Genomic DNA, 19,208 nt, shown 5'->3' with positions numbered 1-19,208 from the left:
TCCCCCATACCAGATTCGGGGACAGAGCCTTCAGCGTGGCAGCCCCCACCGTCGCGAAATCTCTCTCTCCTGAAATCCGTAATGCCCCGACACTGGACACAAAACAACCCTCAAGACCCACCTCTTCACCTTGGCCTTTCCCCTTTAGTTTAGTTAGTTTAGCCATCCCTTGTTTTGTTTTTGCCCCTCTCTCCCTTAATCAGTTTCCCTTGGTCCCCCCCCCCCCCCCCCTGCCCCTCTCCTGTAAAGCGACCTTGCGTTTTTTGAAAGGTGCTATATAAATTCAAGTTATTATTATTATTTTTATTATTAACCTGAACTACCTACTAGCAACCAAAGAATCTCGCTAATCTACAGCCTAAGCCAGTGGCTTTCAAAGTGGGGGCCGCCAGGATGCACTTGGTGGGCCTAAGCAAATTCATGGAAATGCTTAAAAAACATTTTATGGAGAAGGAAAGGATAAGTTATAATAATAATAATTGATTGGATTTATATATCTTTCTAGACACTCAAAGCATTTTACATATATGGGGGGAACTCATCTCATCCACCACCAATGTGTAGCACAGCAGCCAATTTGCGCCAGAATGCTCCCCACACAGCCATCATGGTGGAGAGTTTTGGTCTGACTGTGCCAATTAAGTAACCAGGGATGATTAGGTGGCCATGATTGAAGGAAGGATTGTGGGAATTTAGCCAGGGCATTGGGGTTACACCCCCCAGGGCACCGGGGTTACACCCCTACTCTTGCGAAGAGTGCCGTTGGGATCTTTTAATGACCACAGAGAGTCAGGACCCTCGGTTTAATGTCTCATCCGAAGGACGGTGCTCACTCACAGGACAGAGTATCTGTGTCTGCCCTGGGCCATTAGGAAGAGTATTACTCACACCAGAGAGGAAGAGCACCTCCTACTGGTCCTCCAACACCCATCCAAAGAGTATCCTAGGCCAGACCTGCTTAGCTTCCCCAGGAAAGCCAGTAATGTAGTGCAGGAGCCACTGGTCCTGATAATCCACTATAATAAATGAAGAATATAATAATTATTTTGATTAAATGTTATAATTATATTTATTGTAGTATTAACAAATATAATTTAATCCTTTCCTTCCACATAAAAATCATATTTGCCATGCCCATCTGTCTAAAGCTTAGGACATACTCCAGGAAGGCAGCGTGAGGCGGAGCTCAGCAGACCGGGTGCGCACTCCATGCTGGGGCCGAGGTGTTCATGCTCAGAGCGCTGCTCAGAGCACCGCTGTTTACATAGTATAGTGAACAGCCCATGAAAAGTCAATGAAATGCCATTATATGTTCAGTACTGCGAAACGATAGTATCAGCACATGAATAGAATCACCAAACTCGTTTTTTATTGAATGTAAATAGGCCTATTTGTGTTGATCTCTCTCTCACCACAGCACATTACTTGAAATCACTAAAAACAAACAGTTAGAAATCAAAGTTTACCACATGGGTCAAGAAATGTGGTCAAAACACGGCTCAGTGTACTCACTCCCATGGGAGCTGTGCGATTTGCAGTGTGACGACACGCGCTTGCAGCTGCGGAGGCCTCGGCCCCAGCGTGATGACGTCATATTTCTCGCGCTTGAGAGCACGCCTGGAGCATGTCCCGCCCTTAATTAGGGTTCGAATCCCATCCGGAAAAGTTTGGGAACCCCTGGCCTAAGCTGCCCTATCCTAACCTACTCTGTTCTCTGCTGTTGTCCCCACTTAGCCTCTTGAACTACTAGTTGAGAAGGCCATTGGTACATCTGAAAGGCATATGTGTGCAGGCCAGGCTTTCCGCAGAGTTTTAGAGTGTGTGGCATCTGGAATCCTCTTAGAAGGTAAGCTCTCCACTGACACTTTTCACTAAGTTGTAACACCGGCATTACCATCGTCAGACTAATTATTACATGTGCTCTTTGCAAAGATGGCCCCGGAATTAAAGATCCATGTGAGAGAGATGAGACAGACAGCATTGCACATCTCACACCACAACAGCGTGAAGACATCACACAGAGTGCTCAGGTAAGACCATGCTGCTAATAGGGTACCGCAGGAGACCTGCCTAACACCCAGGTGTTAGCACTTCTTGTTCCCTCGTCTCAAAGTCTTTTGATTGTTCCTGTTTACTGTTTGATTGTTTGATTGTTCGGTTGTTGTATGGGAATTTTGGTGACATGCCTCAAATAACGCCTGTAGTTAACAAAAGTTTATGAAACGGCAAACTTTGTGTTTATCAAGATAATCTTCACAAATGAGGGCCACTTTTATGATTTTTTAAGTGTAAATGTGATCTTTAAAAATCACTATTTTCATGAAACGCTTCAAAAATCATAAAAGTGGTCCTCATTTGTGAAGATTATCGATCTAAACTTTTGTCAACCACAGCACAGGCCTTATTTCAGGCATTTAACCAAAATCACCATACAAAAATCATATTGACTTTCCGATAGAGATTAAAGAGTATGAAAATTTCATATCACGATGATAGTGACCAAAATGATCACTGTTATTAGTATTATCACGGTATTGTTAAAATGTGCTCAAAATGTGCTCAAAAAGTACTGATGACACATCATTTCAGCAAGGCTGCACGCCTGTGTCTCAAGATTGTTGCTAACTTTGGTTGATGATGGACAGTACTTACAGTGTTTTTCAAAGTGCTGTAATCACGGTAAAATGGTTTTAATGATAATGAAAAATAGAAACGGTACGGTTATCGTAAGAACTCACGTTTTATCATTTCATCCCTACTCCCCGAGAGAACGTACATGAAGTACATGACTTCCGGGTTGGCCTACAACAATCCGTCAGACTCATCACTGCAGTACCCTATACACGCTCACTTAAGGGCAGTTTACGCGAAAGATCCGCAACGAGACGAGTTGAAACTTGCAACTGCTTGCAACAGGCCGAGACGGAACCATCTAAAAGCGTCCTGTTTACATCTAGATGAGACGGTGGACCGTTTCCATGGCAACGACTGTCACTCTTTTACTTCCTTACTGCCATGGCTTTTTTGCAGCTGGAGTATTTGTAGCAGATAGTAAATTGTACCTTTTAACATGACACGTCCACCACCACCATCAGATTGATGTGAGATGAAAAAACCTGGTGCTGAACTGGTCAGAACGAACAGTCTGCATGGGCGCCTGCCTGGCCAATCCTGGCGCTTGAATGCTGCGTATCCATAATAACGACTGCCGCTGCCCCACGTGGGTTGGAAAAGGTGACGTACTCAGAACAGCCCCTGCGACTTGACGAGCTGAATCGCTGGCAACGCCATCAGCCAGCTGGAGTCGAGATGAGACGGGCCAGTTACACCGCTGCAACTTCCCTGCGTCCGTTTTGCCTCATCACGTCTCTTTGGTGTAAACTGCCCTTTAAAGCACGCCTGTATTAATGAACCCCACAAATTGTGCCTGACTTTGATGTACCCCTCAGCTCTTCTTGAGGCTCGCTGCATTTGGGCGGATGGAAACGTTTTTGTCACCAGACATCACAGGTAACTACAATAATCATCATCATGGAGGGGGGGGGAAACAAAAAACAGATTTTATTGGGGGCCCACTCAATTGACCACCTGTGGGTCCCGGGGACTCACTACATTGAAAACCTATTGACATCACTGCTTGAGTTTATAATGTCAAGAAAGTCTGTAGTATAATCACAGTTGAAGGATGAAAAGATGTGTTCCCAGTCTTGTGTCTGTTGTTTCTCCAGCCCAGGATGGACACGTCAGACTGCCGGCTAAGAGGCCATACACAGAGGTGCAGAAAGGGGGCGACGGCGAGCCCAAACTCAGCAACAAGCAGAGAAAGTTTCTCAAGATTCTCAAGGACAGGGAGAGGAGCAGTCATGGGAGCTCATGTTAGTAATGGACATCAAAGGCTTTGGTCCCATTGGTCAAGCTATTCATATTCACTTTGACACCACTGTACACATACATTATATACAAATATAGCTACACGTTTTGTTCAGGATAGAGTGATTTCTGCATGGGTCTTACGAGGCTTCAGGTTCAATAAGCATCACACGGATATTATGGTAAACTAAAACTGAGACGAGAAAGACGAAAGGTGTTAAAACTTTGTCATAAGTTGAAATAAAAATGTAAACTAGACCAGGGAAAGGGAAATTTCTCTGTCATTTCTACTATTTTGCTGTATCGAAAATGCACGGAACCGTTCGGTTCAATACAACTGTGTTGTATTGAACCGAACCGTGAATTTTGTGGACCGTTTATGGTCTCAATTGCTAGTTTTAAGTCTTCAATGCAGAATGCCGTACTGAGTATGGTGTTCATTTTGTAAATTATAGTCCCATTTAGAGTAAAATAGACGATAAAGTGGACTACGTTTTCTGGCGTGATTGACACTGGACAGGCAGTCGATTGTCTAGTGATCGTGCAGCTCGCTGATCACGGACCAATAGAAAGCGGAGCTGCAGCACTTCTCGTCCAAATATGGTCACTTCCTGCTCCAAGAAAATCAAGATAGCGACAATCACAATGCGAAACTCGAGGCTTCAATTCGGTAGTCCAGAAACCAATCAGGGTGAAGTCACGGTGGCTGCGTCCATATTTCTATATACGGTCTATGGTTCTTTTGACTTGTAATAATGATTTATCTCTCTGCCTGTTTGTTTTCCCCATGGTCTCCCATGATCTCTGTATGAATGCAGTGTTTCTTCTGAAGAAAGCTCTGGAGTACCGGCTCGTATCTCAGACAGGCCCGGACCATGAGCCGGTGTTTAACATGGCTGTGGAGTTCCATGGGAAGACCTTCGAGGCCACTGGGCCGTCGAAAGAAGCAGCAAGGCATAATGTAGCCACCAAGGCAAGGCTTTTTGCAGATTCCATAAACTCCAGAGATCAAAGTTCCCTTTAAGTTGCTTTAGTATAAACACTACAGTAGCATCCCAGGTTCCCTAACACGGCATGCATGTAATGTACTGTGTTTTGTACTTGTGTACATGTATTTTGGTCTGCAGTGAAATGTGCCCTGCCTTCTTGGCCAGATCACCCTTGAAAAAGAGACGTAGGTCTCAATGGGTTCTATTTTCTGGTTAAATAAAGGTTTGAATTGAATGGAAAAAATAGCTTGATTGCTATGTGTGAACTGTTCAAGCTCTCAGTCCAGGCAAGGGAGGGAAGTTAAACATTGGGGCGCCTGTGCGGGGGGGAGGGGAACTAAGGGGAAAAGTGTGATCCTACCACACGCCCTGCTTCTCGCCGTCAGGTGAAAAGAAGCGGCTGGTGACTGCACATGTATCGGGGGAAGCATGTGCTAGTCTACAACTCTCCCAATATTGGCAGAGGGGGTGGAGCGACGACCGGGAGAGCAGGGGGAGAATAGAGCACCCCAGAGTCCAGAAGTAGCATGTTGGATCTTCAGGGGAAAAGTGAATGGGGATTTCACTTAAATGCATAAAATAAAGTCTGGTTAACAAAAGTTTATGGGAGTGGTAATTTGTGTTCAGCAGGATAATCTTCACAAACGTGAATCACTTTTGTGACTTTTGAAACGTAAATGCATGGGTTTTTTTTACACGATTTTCAGAAAACCATAAAAAGGCTAATTTCCTACACTGCTGGGGGCGCTGTCCTGGGACTAGGAAACCGGCCCTGGGGCTCATTGCGACTGTTTTGGCTAATGTTAGGTAACGTTAGCTTGCTTGCTAACGGATGAGTTGCTAGCTAGCTAGTAGCATAGCTAGCCGATTAACCAGCCAGATCAATGTAGGGGGGAATTGTCTGTCAACATCGGTCATGAATCATACAAACATTCAATGATCCTCAAGACACTAATGCACACAAGCATATAGAATATCATATACCTAAGCCGATTTAAAAATAAAAATATCTAGTCTATTTTTGAAGGAGTGGGTCTAGAAATGTACTCCGGTCTGAGAATGTACGTACTGTACATCCGGCAGGGTCTGAGACTGTACAGGGTGGGCGGGCTGCTGGGCTCTCCGGCTCTGCAGTTAGATGATATTGCATAAAAGTGATTCACGTTTGTGAAGATTATCCTGCTGAACACAAATTACCACTCCCATAAACTTTTGTTAACCACAGACCTTATTTTATGCATTTACGCGAAATCCCCATTCTAAAACCCCAAGCTCCGCCTCCAACATGTCCGGGACTTCCGCCTTCCGACTACAAAAATACATAACCCATGTGGTACTCTATTGGCCAAGTACAAAGTGGGGAGAAAATGGACGGAAAATCCGTGGAAAAAACCCAACATAGGGTATTTTGATTGTTGTCACAGCCTCTCTCCTCTGTTGGGGATGGGTCACTCCTCTGCTGTTACTTCACCTGTTGACCCTTTTGTCTTTCTCAGGTCCATCAGGACCTGAATCTGGGTTCAGAAGCCAGGTCAGAGTCCAACGCTCGTACCACAGTAAGTTTTCCTTTTTGGACACATCAGCCACTACATGCACATATCCACAGAAGCATATATTCTTATCACAAAGTATTTGGTCTTGACATTTAATTCTCTGCAAACTGTTGCTTAATTAACAGAACACAACAGGATCTGGCACGGCCCGAGGCAAACAGATGCCTGGAGGAAACGGCAACAAGAGTAAGGAACACTACTTCTCCCTAGGCTTAGGCTTAGTCTTAAATAGGCTAAATTGGATCCTTTAAACAGTGGTTCCCAAACTGAGGTACACGTACCCCTAGGGGTATGTGGAGGTACTACAGGGGGTACTTGAGAGAAAGGGGAAAATTTGACAAAAACCATGAAAATAAATGAAACTTTAAAATAAATCTGCTCAGGAGGCATTACCGTAAATTCCGGACTATAAGACGCACCGGTCTATAAGCCGCACCTTCAAAGGTGACTATTTTTTTCTTCTATAAGCCGCACCGGTCTATAAGCCGCGGGTGTTTTGATGTTTAATTACCATATGAAAGGGTTCGTGCACAGAGAGGAATGTCGGGAAAGAGATCGCTGTTTGGGGAAGCTCCCATTTATTAACATTTCAACAAAACAAAAGTCAGGTCACTAATCCCCAGACAAAATCACACATTGTGGTATTTTTTGTTTTTTTTACAGTGCACACAGTGTCCGCGGTGTGGTGAAAAGAGGGCAAGAGAGGAAATTAAAACAGAAGTGGATTTATAGTTAGAAAGAGTGCTAAAGAAGAGAGAATTCCGTTTTTTATTTTTTTATTTTAGTTACTCACAGTACTATTGACCAGTCCAACTCAAAAGATATTCGGCAGTTTCACTTTGAGCTCTTGTTCCGCCGCTGGGCACACAGTGTCCGCGGTGTGGTGAAAAGAGGGCAAGAGAGGAAATTAAAACAGAAGTGGATTTATAGTTAGAAAGAGTGCTAAAGATAGTCCGGTCTGGTTATGACGAGTCTCGCTGGGTACAGTACGCCAAAGCGATATCCATTGACTCGATGATGCTGTTGTATGTTGCGCGTTTCTGTTGCACCAACGCGGAGAGGTCCTGCCCGGACGAAAAAGCGCGTACCCTCCCAGGTGAGGGGCTTCTTCCCCGCAGCCTGGAGGATGAGTTGACGGTCGGGCCAGCGGAGTAGGCAGATGAAGATGGCCCTCGGTGGCAGGCCGGGGTCTGGACGTGGCCGAGGCGCCCGGTGTGCCCTGTCCACCTCTGGTGGTTTCTCGCCTTCCTTCAGGTCCAGGATGTAACACAGGATTTTGCCACGAAAGCGTCCATGTCACCGATCTCAGCTCCTCTTTTACATTGATCAGGCGAATGTTATTTCTTTTACTATTATAAACTCTGTTCACGGTTGCCTTAGTTTCTTTAGTGAGTGAGTGGATGGACTTCTGCACGTTTTCAAACTTGTTTTCAAGCTGCTCAAAACCTCTGAGCGATGTCGGACTTAATCGATAGTGTTTCACGGAGTAAAAGTTTAGCCCAAGCGTGTATCTCCAGCCTCCAGCAGGTGAGTCATTTCCTCATTCATGGCGTGATTGCTTCGTCTTTTTCTTTCTGCTTACCTGTGTTGTGTTATGTTATGTTATGTTATGTTGTTAAAAGAGGGCAAGAGAGGAAATTAAAACAGAAGTGGATTTATAGTTAGAAAGAGTGCTAAAAAAAGAGAGATTTTTTTTTTTTTTTGGAAAAAATCCATAGATAAGACGCACCGTTATATAAGCCGCAGGGGGCAAAAAAGGCCAAAAAACGGGAAAAAAGCCGCGGCTTATAGTCCGGAATTTACGGTAATTGCAAATCTTTAACTCCATTTTTTATTTTGTAATGTTATATTCTTCAAAAGGGTTATCATTCATCCATTGCATCATAATCTAGTTTTCTCTCACAGTTTTCTAAGCAACATGTTGGAGTCAAGTAAAGGGGAAGAAACCAGGGAAATGCGGTACTGAAGCCAAAAAAGTTTGAGAACCACTGCTTTAAAAGAACAGTTCACCAAAAAATGAAAATTCAGTTTGTCATTTACTCACTCCCATGCCAATGGAAGGTTGGCTGACCATTTTAGTCCACAAAGCAGTCCTGGAGCTTCATAGGAAAACAGTGTTGCAGCATTCTCCTAAACAACTGAAGTAAAGTAAATGGTGACTAGCTTGCAAACGTAAAAAATAATTATAATTATAATAAATAGCTCCATACTGCTTCTCAGGCATAATCCAAGTCTTTGAAAGCCTTCATGTGCTCTTCGTCTGGATCTGAACTGCTCCGTTGAACCCCTTCGTACAGTCCAGGTGTGTAGCGAACACTTTTCACCAGAGCATTACCATCCAAAAATCCAGGGAAGGAAAACAGAACTACTCCCTAGCGGCGCATGTACACGCCTTTGAGCTCCTGCACCTACTTCAGACACTAACTCTAACGTGGACGCAGCTGGGAGCTACGTAGTAGGGGTGGGAGTCACCAGATGCCCCATGATACGATAATATCACCATACTTAAGTCACAATACGATAGTATTGCGATAGGCTAGTATTGAGATATATTGAGTATCATGATATATTGTGATTTATTACCTTTTTGCCACTGCAAAATATGTCCCCAAAGGAAAACATTTTCAACATCTGTTTTATCTAAGATAAAGTTTCCAGTCTGTTCATCTCACTCACAATCATTTTTATTGATGTTTAAGTAGACAGACTGACCAACACAGTCATAAAAACCTCTCATAAATGTACCATGCACCTCACAATTGATATAATAAAATATTGCGATACTTGGCATTCGTGCGATACAATATCTTGCCACACAAAATACCATGATACTATGCTGTATCGATCCCCACCCCCCTACTACGTGGATACAGTGAAGATTTCAACTAAACACTGTGTAATTATGACATCTTTTCAAGTCAATTTGGCACCTGGGGCTTTTTTCTTTTTGTTTTTGAATGTTTGAAAACTCAACGCTGTTTCACTGTGAAGCTCCAGCTTTGTGGAATAAGACCTTCCATTCACATGGGGGTGAGTAGATAATGAGTGAATTTTCACTTTTGGGTGAACTGTTCCTTTAACCCTGATGCAGCATTTGCGTGTATATCCCTCATTTGTGTGCGTATCCCTTTAAGACCGTGAACCGCGTTAACGCGGTACGCGGTCTTAAAGGGATACACACACAAATGCTGCATCAGGTATCAATGGGTTAAACACGGTTTATAAGCACTTCACACATAAGATAGCACTATTGATCCCCTTGAGGAAATTCAGGTTCACATGTGAGGAATGTAACTGAAAAGTAATTTGTTTCATTTGTTTTTAACAGCCAACTACAGGGACAGGGAAAGGGACAGGGACAGGGACAACTATGGGAGGAGCAGTTCTGCCACTGGTTATCGTAAGTGTCTACTACTTGTCTCTATTAGCTCTGTGCTTTCATTTCAATCATGAGAGACCGGTCGGTAAGGTTTAACAAGAGACTTTATTTAGCAAATGGCATGCATGGCAAGTACTTTGGCGTATGACTCCATTGTAAGGTGGCGCTCCTCTTGAGGCGAGAGGAGGGCATCTGTATGTGCTACGATAGAGAATTCCCCCAAAAGGAAGATCTAATTTCCAGTAGAGGGTGAGATCAATCCATAACTTTGACTTACCGGTACTTTGACTAGAAAATAACGAATAATTTGGCTATAATTTCTGGCCTTCAACTTCAACAACATCTTCCACAACTCACGGCTGGCGCTTCCCAACTTGGCCTGGCCTTCAGCCTTGGTGACTTGGTGACTTAACTTGGCGCTTCCCAACTTGACTTCCTTGGCACCCAACTTGGCGCCTCACAACTTGGCCTCTTTGGCCCCCCAACTTTTCCTGCGGTAGCCCCCCAGCTCAGTTTTAGTTTCAGAGCTAGAGAGCTGTGAAGTTTTTTTTTTTAATATTTTCTTTTTCGATTTTTCAGAATATCAAAAGCAAAAACAAACTCAGACCTAGAAAAAGAAAAAATATACATCTCAACATCCAACATTACAATACAAAGTAGTGCTACCAGCCAAATAGTGTGCTTATGTGCTTGTAGTAGATGTGCATGGGATCCCACATAAAGCGTCCCTGAGAGATTTACTGAGCGGGTTACCCATCTCCCTTAACCTCGTCCAAGTGGGCCAGAAACGTGCCCCAAATACTTTAAAATTTGTTAGGCGAGTTGGTCCTCAGGAACCTGAGTTTCTCCATATGTACTAGAGAGCTGTGAAGTTAATGACAGTTCAGTTTCCTTGATGTTCTTCTCCAAGCACTGTTTTGTGAAACATAATTTCAATACAAGATGAGTAGGACTTGAAGCCACATAGACCACGTGTTACCGTGAAGATGCAATTTTGTTTGCTAACTACATGTAAGCTTCAAACTGGTATTTTATAGCAATGGAAACATTTCTTCATAGAAAATGTGTATCTTCAGAAAATCCCTCTCTAGGCTTTTAGCCTGGTTAAAACCATCTTGTCCTCGGGACCTCACGTTCTGTTTCACTCCACGGATCAGTCTGGACTTCTAGCTGCCCACAAACTTTCCCTGAAATTAAAATTTACACGGGCCAATCAGGGACTGCGTTGTAGTTGATAACGTAATTGGCCAATCAGGGCAGCCGCTGGCAAAACAGTAATGTCGTCTCCCGAAGCAACTAGCGGTATGTTAAGAAGAGTAAACGCAGCCATAAGTGCAGTTAGTGCAGAAATAGACCCAATAACAACAAACAAGAACAAGAGTATGCACCAGCGGAGTTTCTCGGTAGACAAGACGTTTTCGCCATTCTTTCCGAGTGGATTTGGATTGGATTTGGCGACGCTGAATGGCTGAAAGAGTTGTCTGTCAAGGCAAGTACGCCCACTGAAATCAATGTGAGCGGCTGGAAGTCCAGACTGATATAAAGAGCGAAACAGAAGATCACTGAGATCACGCTATCGGCCTAGTGTCTTTATTTATTTTATTTTTTATACCATTCATTTATTGTTGCTTGAGTTTATAATGTCAAGAAAGTTTGGACTATAATCATTGTATAGTTCAAGAATGAAAAGATCTGTTCCCAGGCTCCCGGGTTGCATCTGATGGACACGCCAGCCTGCTGGCTACATGTCGGAGATCGTTCCAAGAGGTGGATAGAAGCAGAGGGGGGGAGTACGTCCAACTCAACAGCAAGCAGAGAAAGTTTCTCAAGTTCCAGAAGAATCGGGAAGTGGAAAGCAGGAAGGAAGAGGAAAGGAGGAAAAGAATCTTATGTTAGTAATGGACATCAAAAGGCTTTGTTATTACCGAAGAAGAGTCTGGTAAAACTGGCAGCACTCACAGATAAAGTTTCAAAAATAATTAATCTGCACAGCAGTAGTCAAGGAACAGACGCTATGTTATTGGTCAAGCCATTCATATTCGTTCACGTTTGCTTACACCATACAAATACAGCTAAACTATTTTATTTTATTTCAAATACTTCTTAATTTGATTATAACAGTGATTTCCGCATGGGTCAATTAAATTGTCAAGGGACTTCAAATTGGCTCCTGTATATGGATTGGAAACTGTTTTTTGTTTTTTTTTAGTGTTGAAGAAAACTTCAGGAGAACTTCACCGAAAAACAATTCTAATTTATTTTGTACATGATCTCACACATATCCGAAAACTAAACAGTTTTGCAGGCATTCATTTAGTTGGACAGATATTGAGAGTTGATTTGAGTTAAGTTGTGGATCAGTGATGTCATGCACAAATTACGTCCCTGGCATCGACTTTAACTCAAATCAACTCTCAATAACTGTCAAACTAAATGAATGCCTGCAAAACTGTTTACAGTTTTCGGATATGTGTGAGATCATGTACAAAATAAATTAGAATTGTTTTTCGGTGAAGTTCTCCTTTTATTTTAGGTCAAAAGGTTACAACATACATGTATATTTCATGAATACAATCCGGAAAAGCCATGGTCTAATTATAAAATATGAATATTATTTTGTAGAATAAAAGATCCCTAGACATTGGGTGAACTGTTCCTTTAAACACTGTTTATAAGCACCTCACACATAAGAAAGCTATTGATCCCCTTGGGGAAATTCAGGTTCACATGTGAGTAATGTAACTGAAAAGTCATTTGTTTCATTTGTTTTTAACAGCCAACTATGGGGACAGGGACAGGGACAACTATGGGGACAGGGACAACTATGGGAGGAGCAGTGCTGCCACAGGTTATCGTAAGTGCCTACTACTTGTCTCTATTAGCTCTGTGCTTTCATTAGCCTCCACTCAATTGCTAGCTAAAATTAGATTTGCATTTATTTATTTAAAAAAAATCCTACCGTCTCAATGCAGGGTTTTCAAACACAGGTAAACAATGTGATAAATGCTAAAGATAGACCATTGACACTTTCACATCGCTTCCCAGCCCGTTACAGCTGGAGCCGGAGCGGACGCTTCAGTGGATGAACTGACGGTCACCAGACTGCAGGCGACCTGGTTTAAACTAGCCTACCTTTCCGAAACACACTACAATTTGGGCTGTGTCAAGACAGCGGCAGTTAGCCAGACTAGCGTGATTTACTTTCAGAGGCATTGTAAAGGCATTGAAATGCTCACCTTTAGAGAAAAAAGGTATATCAACCAATTAAACAGCAAACCTTGTATCAAAATACCCATTGTGATATTAAGATTACATATGGGGTGATACTGTGGCTGTAAAGCATTAGTCAAAATTAATACTAAAATGAAAGTTACAATAAGGGTTTTATTTTGAAAGCCCTAAAGTGGAAGACCTACTCCACATTCTGGATGACTTGATGATCGTTGAGGAGAGGATTGCTCTAATGCAAGTTTTTTCCCTCCTTTCTTTTTGGTTGGCATATTCCATCAGTTGGGTTCCTTTGGACATAATGTAAAGACAAATTAAAGTAATTAACCGTTAAGAAAGTCTCAAGGAGCAAAAAATAGCGTGTTCACTGCCAGGTGTGCTATTTATAGTGTCTGCCGATCCAAACGGATCCGATAAAAAGAAGGGAAAAAAGCTTCTATACTGCTGACCTGGCGTATTTCAAGTCTCCACAAGCCCTGAGATGCCAAGGTGACTTGAAAAGACTTAATTTACACCCTGTTTTTAGCTGAAATCTTCACTGTAGCCCTTCTCATTCCCTCAGCACATGACTACGGTGAAGATTACAGCTAAAAACAGGGTGTAAATTACGTCTTTTCAAGTCAACTTTGCATCTCAGGGCTTGTGGAGACTTGGATTACGCTAGTGAGCAGTATGGACGCATTTGTGTCTTTTTTTTTCATTCTCAAATACACTACTGCCGCATGCGCTAGGACGTGTCATCAGTGATGTTATCTGGGGTCGTTAGGTGTTTCGGGTCTGTCAACATCATACACCCTCGCCCAGTAGACCCAGCCGAGGCCAATTAAGACCCCGACTCACGTCCCAGAAGCCGCTACGGATCAGCCTTACTACTCTATCTGCAACGTTGCCCGCGGGAGGGGTAAAAGAGAACCCAATCCGCTGCAATAGAGCTAGTGCTACGCCGCAGTATTGGCCCTTCGGTGCATGGAGGATCTAGGCTCTGTGGGTTTCTCCCGGCCGTGCTCCTCCTTCGTCTCACCAGACCCCCCTCATGACAAAGGCAATCCAGAGGCTGAAGGGATGCCTCAAGGACGCCTCAAGAGGGCCTGTGCGCTGCACGTCATTTACCTGCGTCGAGCACCTCGCTCTAGCCTGGAGGACCCCAGGCCGCGCCGATCTTGCGCAGATTTTCAGGAGGCTAATCCGTAGCGTTTGTGGATTTCTCCCTCACGAGAGAGCCAAGATGGGGTGCTAATCCCATCCCGTACCGGGTTGCCGTCTCTCCGGCCGTCAACTGTCTCTCCAGCTCGTCACCAAACTATACTTGGTTGTCACCTAGTCTTTCCTAAGTGTCACTGGCCAGAGGCAAGCCAGGGTTCTACATTCTCAAATACACTACTGCCGCATGCGCTAGGACGTGTCATCAGTGATGTTATCTGGGGTCGTTAGGTGTTTCGGGTCTGTCAACATCATACACCCTCGCCCAGTAGACCCAGCCGAGGCCAATTAAGACCCCGACTCACGTCCCAGAAGCCGCTACGGATCAGCCTTACTACTCTATCTGTTCTACTCTATCTACTAGATCTGTCTATCTATTTCAGTGATATGTGCCACTTTTTTTAAATCCCCTTTCAGATAAGCATTATGATAGTAATTCAGCAGCAGCCACCAACACATCCAAAGGTGCAGGATCCTCCAGAGCATCTGGCACCACCGGCTATGGAGGATCCACCTACTCCACCCCGCCTATGTCCTCCACAGCCTCCAACACCTCAACACCAGAAAGCTACCAGCCAATACCTCCTCTCATGGCCCAGGACAGCCCCTATAGCTACGGCTATAGAGATGACAAGAAGAAGCTGGTGACCCAAGGGAGTCAGGCGGCAGGTCAGGGTGGCGCCCATAGCCAAGCAGACTGCTCCATGTATAGCACAGCGTACCCCAGCTCCGTCACAGGGGGCCAAGTGTATAATAACTACGGTGAGTGAGGATAGAGTCTCTATCACAGGAAACTGAACTGCTGCATTGACGGGGAAAACCGTCTATATTTATTCTTAATTTTGTCGTCTGAGCATTTTAGTCTCTACTTATTCATGGAAAAAAGTAGTCGACATGCATATTTCGTCATAGTTTCTGTTAACAAAATTAACATTAAGAGACAACTGTACAGATCCTGTACAGGCCCACCGCGCCTATAACAAATTTGGAGTCGACAATGTTAAAATCTAAAAAGTAGCCTAGATGTCACATTATTGTTCTGGCTGCTATGTGGTTATTACACCATACGCCCCGCCCATTTTCACAGCCTCCCTGAACATGCATACTGCAATGAAACAATGTTTCCCTTGAATCTCTGATACAAGTATCAGGGATGTTATCATTGAATCTATGCCATGGGTTTTCAAAGTATGAGAGAGTGAGCCTCCCCTCAGAGAACATAGAGCCAGCTGCGCCCCCCCAATTATTATTGCCATTATTACTATTATTCTTGTATGTCCCATAAAAAAGGGGACATAATCATAAAATTTTTAAATCAAAAGTTTACGATGACATTTTCCTATAATTATTTCCTATTATTTATCACGGCTTCGCTAGTGGGCGCCATGGTAAAAAGTCAACAAAACTGACAGTACATCCTGGTGTGTTCTGTCCACAGGTTTGGCAAACCAGTCGTCCTTGGAGAACCCCCAGGGCAGCATATACCAGGGCTACGGAGGACAAGACCAGACCTCCTACCCTGGATATGGCAACATGAACTATCAATGAACGCCTCATAATATACAGCCTTTCTTACCTGGTCATGCCATCGTTTCAACCTTCTCAACCATAGACTGTATGAAAATAAGGACGTAGCCACCGTGGCGTCACCCATTGTTTTGTGGATTCCCCTTTTGAAGTCTTGAGTTTGGCATTTTGACCGCCGCCATCTTTCCTTCTGCTTCTTCTTCCAGCGCCTCCTGGCGCCTGCTATTGGTCCATGATCGGCGAGCTGCGTGATCAGTGGGTTGGCGACCAATATCACGCCCAAAAGCATAGTCTGATTTATCGTCTACTCTAAAAATGGGACCATCATTTACAAAGTGAACATCCTGCTATATTGAAGAAGACTTGAAACTAGCGATTTAAACCATAAACCCATTAGGAAAGGGTTTACTGAGGTAATAAATCAAGTGGGAAGTAGGGCCATTTTCCCATTGAATTCTTTACAATCTGACTTATTTTTACAGCCATGGACTGTAACAGGTGAGTTATATGGGGGGGGGGGGGGGGGGGATCATGTTTTTCTTACAGGTCTTGTTAATCTCGTAACTCCATGGTGTCAGTTAATTGTTCTTTTCCACTAAGTTAAACACTCAGTACGTTTACATGCACAGTTAAGTCGAGCTATGGTTATAGCTTGATTAGGCTATTTATTCGGACTACCGGTACTGTCCTTGTCTCAGTATACATGCACGCGTGGGAAATCGATTTTTTTTTTATGGAATCACTTTCCCTCCGCTACGATAGGTGGTGATATGCACTCTTTCCCCGCAGGCTCGGCCAATTCTAACAACTGATAGCTGATAGCAGCATGTCTCTTAACACGTTCACTGCCATTGACGAGATATCTCGGCTTACAGAATCCAACGGTTGACTGCCAAGGACGAGATATCTCGCCTTAAAAAAAAAAAAAAAAAAATTTGACGGTGGGACGTGGATCCAACCCTTTTACGTCTTTTATACAAATATTGGAGGTATTGAATGTGTATAATCTATTTTACCGACCCACTGAGTGGCGACATGTCTCTCCAGAGTAGGAAGAGGCGAGCCAAAACTGCAGGGAAAAGCGCGAGGAAGCCGTTCTCATACTGTAAAATAGATGGCGAAAACGCTTTCGCTTTCGCACTGACGCACAGCGGTGGCAACGGTGGGGGGTTCCAAGAATAGACTGGGTGGAAAACACACTTTGAAACACGCAGCATAAAGCCTAGAATCGCACAAAGCTTCATCAAAGCTCAAACCCAAGAAACGAGTGAGCCCCGTCCACACTCGCTGCCAGGGAGGGAGGCTGCTCAAACTCGCAGCAGCAGCAGCAGCAGAAAACTCGCTTGTGACAAACGCTGCTGAAAGCCACCAGACACGCCCACGGAGGGAGGAGTTTGAAGGAGAGGGCGTTCAGAACTATATTGTTTAGATGTCTGATCTCTCACTGATGCCAAAAATAAATGGTTAAAGTGACTGTTCTGCCTGTTTGATTGAATTTCACAAAACTGCGATTATCTCAGCTTTCAGTCTCAGACGCTGAAACCATGCTGTACTCAACGGCTAATATCTACATAACTACTAACTCTACAAACTAACTCTTTTAGACAGAGAAAGCACACATTCTATTAGTACTTTTGTGAACTTTGTGTTCACAAAGTCCAAGCAGAAAATAATCCTCGGCTCTTGTAAAATGAGCCAGAATCCTCAAAAAAACCCTCTGGCAGAACCTACCTACAGTAAAAAAAAAAAAAAAAAGGCTGGCAGTGAATGTGTTAATAATGCAGCTATTTATTTTGTGTTTACACTTCCTATAACAGTACAGTAGTGACCAGGTAAAACAGACGGTGTTTTGAACAGGAAGTCATAACACAACTGGGTCAAGTGGGCGGAGCTACATAAGGTGAATACATGCAGGAGTAAATCGCATTATCTGGGTGTGTTAGTCTGACTTTTATAACTTCGATTTCAGTTGAGCTAACATGTTTACATGCATTTCAAAAGTACGGACTAATGCAATAATTTGAATTTTGCATGTAAACGTACTGAATGTGTGCTTGTATGTTTCAGAAGCAAGGTCATCTTGGATCATAGTCTCCCTGTTGTCTTTAACTGCCTATAATCCCCCATAATGTCTAGGTTTATGTGAATGTCATGTCGTCCTCAGGGGGAATTGGTGAAGTACAATTGGGGGGAAAGTGGGGGGGGGTGCACACACAAAAAATCCTCTAAACATTTCTTGTCATGATTTGATTTTCTAAATAAGGGGCTTATTTTGGTTTATGATGTAGTATACCGGTATTAACAACAATTTTGAGCTGAGGATGTGTTCATTTCTGTGTTGGTTGTAAATGCTCTAATATTTTCTTGTAAAAAATAAATTACACTGCATTTTGGAGCAAAGTGCCCCTGATTATTATTTTGCTAGAAAGTGAGTGCACAATTACAAAGTCTGTTTTGAGCATTAATTGATTTGTTTGGGAAGAGGTTTTACTTGTGGGGGGAAACTGAACCTAACTGATATCACTGCCAGAGAAACTTATTTTTTATTTGTTTGGAAAGAGGGTTTACTCGGAACAGATTTGAGAACTGAAGAAAATGAATTTTTATCTTGTATTCTTTATTGTTGAATCCCTGAAGAGTGGTGTTTTTTTGGGTGGGTGTTGCCGGATCCAGGCCTAGGCTCTTTTTCACAGCCTGATGTTTGCAGGTAGGAAATGACCATGACTAACAGTGGAACCATTCTGTCCATTAAAGTTCTGGGGCTCTTACAGTAACGTGAGTAAATGTAATCTGTGCAGAGTGGGGGCAGATTGAACCCAGGTGTGGTCGGCCCAGTCGGGGGTCCCGCTGACGTCATCAGGGGCTCCTGGGGCTTTATTAGGTCACACAGCCCGAGGACCAGATCTGTTGACAGCACCACTTTGTTTTTTTCTTTTTGTGGCGATCACATGACTTACATGGCATGGTTTTATCTTGTGATAGGGATGCACCGATATATCGTCCGTAAATCGGTATTGACCGATGTTGGCCTTGTTCACTGCAATCGGCCTATCGCCAAAAAAGGTGGTGTTCATTGATTGCAGAGGCCGATATTTAGCCTATCGTTGGGTCACATCATTTCTTGTTTGTTTCATAATTATTACATTTGTATGATTGGATTTGTGCTCAGTCAAAGATAGTGTGATGAAGGGCTCAAACGACAGAAAACAGGTCCGTTATTTGTTTATAAGGAAGATTTCTTTGTTTCTCTGTCAAAAAAGATGTACCGTAATAAGAAACCATTGATATAGGCTATCTGCCAAATTGTTATTTTAAACATCGGTATCAGCCCACAATTTTGCAATCGATGCGTCCCTACTTGTGATCCTTATGAAAAAGAGCTGTAGTGGTATAGTGAATTTTAGAAAGTATGAATATTGGGGTTGAGCCGAATACTCTGATGAAACGAGTATCCAGTACAGC

At 43.4% G+C, this 19,208-nt stretch overlaps 1 protein-coding gene across 1 annotated transcript in view; it reads left to right on the top strand.

The window, feature by feature from the left end:
- LOC310773275 (interleukin enhancer-binding factor 3-like) overlaps positions 1-15,767 on the top strand; it is a gene marked incomplete at its 3' end in the record, with an annotated part of 32,711 nt that extends 16,944 nt beyond the window's left edge. The window contains exons 10-21 of the mRNA XM_083633153.1: positions 1,735-1,846; positions 1,933-2,030; positions 3,450-3,510; positions 3,729-3,875; positions 4,689-4,843; positions 6,356-6,415; positions 6,538-6,598; positions 9,741-9,812; positions 11,494-11,682; positions 12,568-12,645; positions 14,637-14,981; positions 15,658-15,767. Coding sequence (XP_083489279.1) covers positions 1,735-1,846; positions 1,933-2,030; positions 3,450-3,510; positions 3,729-3,875; positions 4,689-4,843; positions 6,356-6,415; positions 6,538-6,598; positions 9,741-9,812; positions 11,494-11,682; positions 12,568-12,645; positions 14,637-14,981; positions 15,658-15,767 — 1,488 coding nt within the window. The remainder of the gene's footprint in view (positions 1-1,734; positions 1,847-1,932; positions 2,031-3,449; positions 3,511-3,728; positions 3,876-4,688; positions 4,844-6,355; positions 6,416-6,537; positions 6,599-9,740; positions 9,813-11,493; positions 11,683-12,567; positions 12,646-14,636; positions 14,982-15,657) is intronic.
- Between the last annotated feature and the right edge of the window lie 3,441 nt (positions 15,768-19,208).

Source organism: Poromitra crassiceps (assembly GCF_964638095.1).
Source record: "Poromitra crassiceps genome assembly, chromosome: 3".
In the NCBI taxonomy this organism is placed as follows: Eukaryota; Metazoa; Chordata; class Actinopteri; order Beryciformes; family Melamphaidae; genus Poromitra; species Poromitra crassiceps.
Note: the sequence above shows the minus strand (reverse complement) of the source record. Positions and strands in the feature narration are given on the sequence as shown.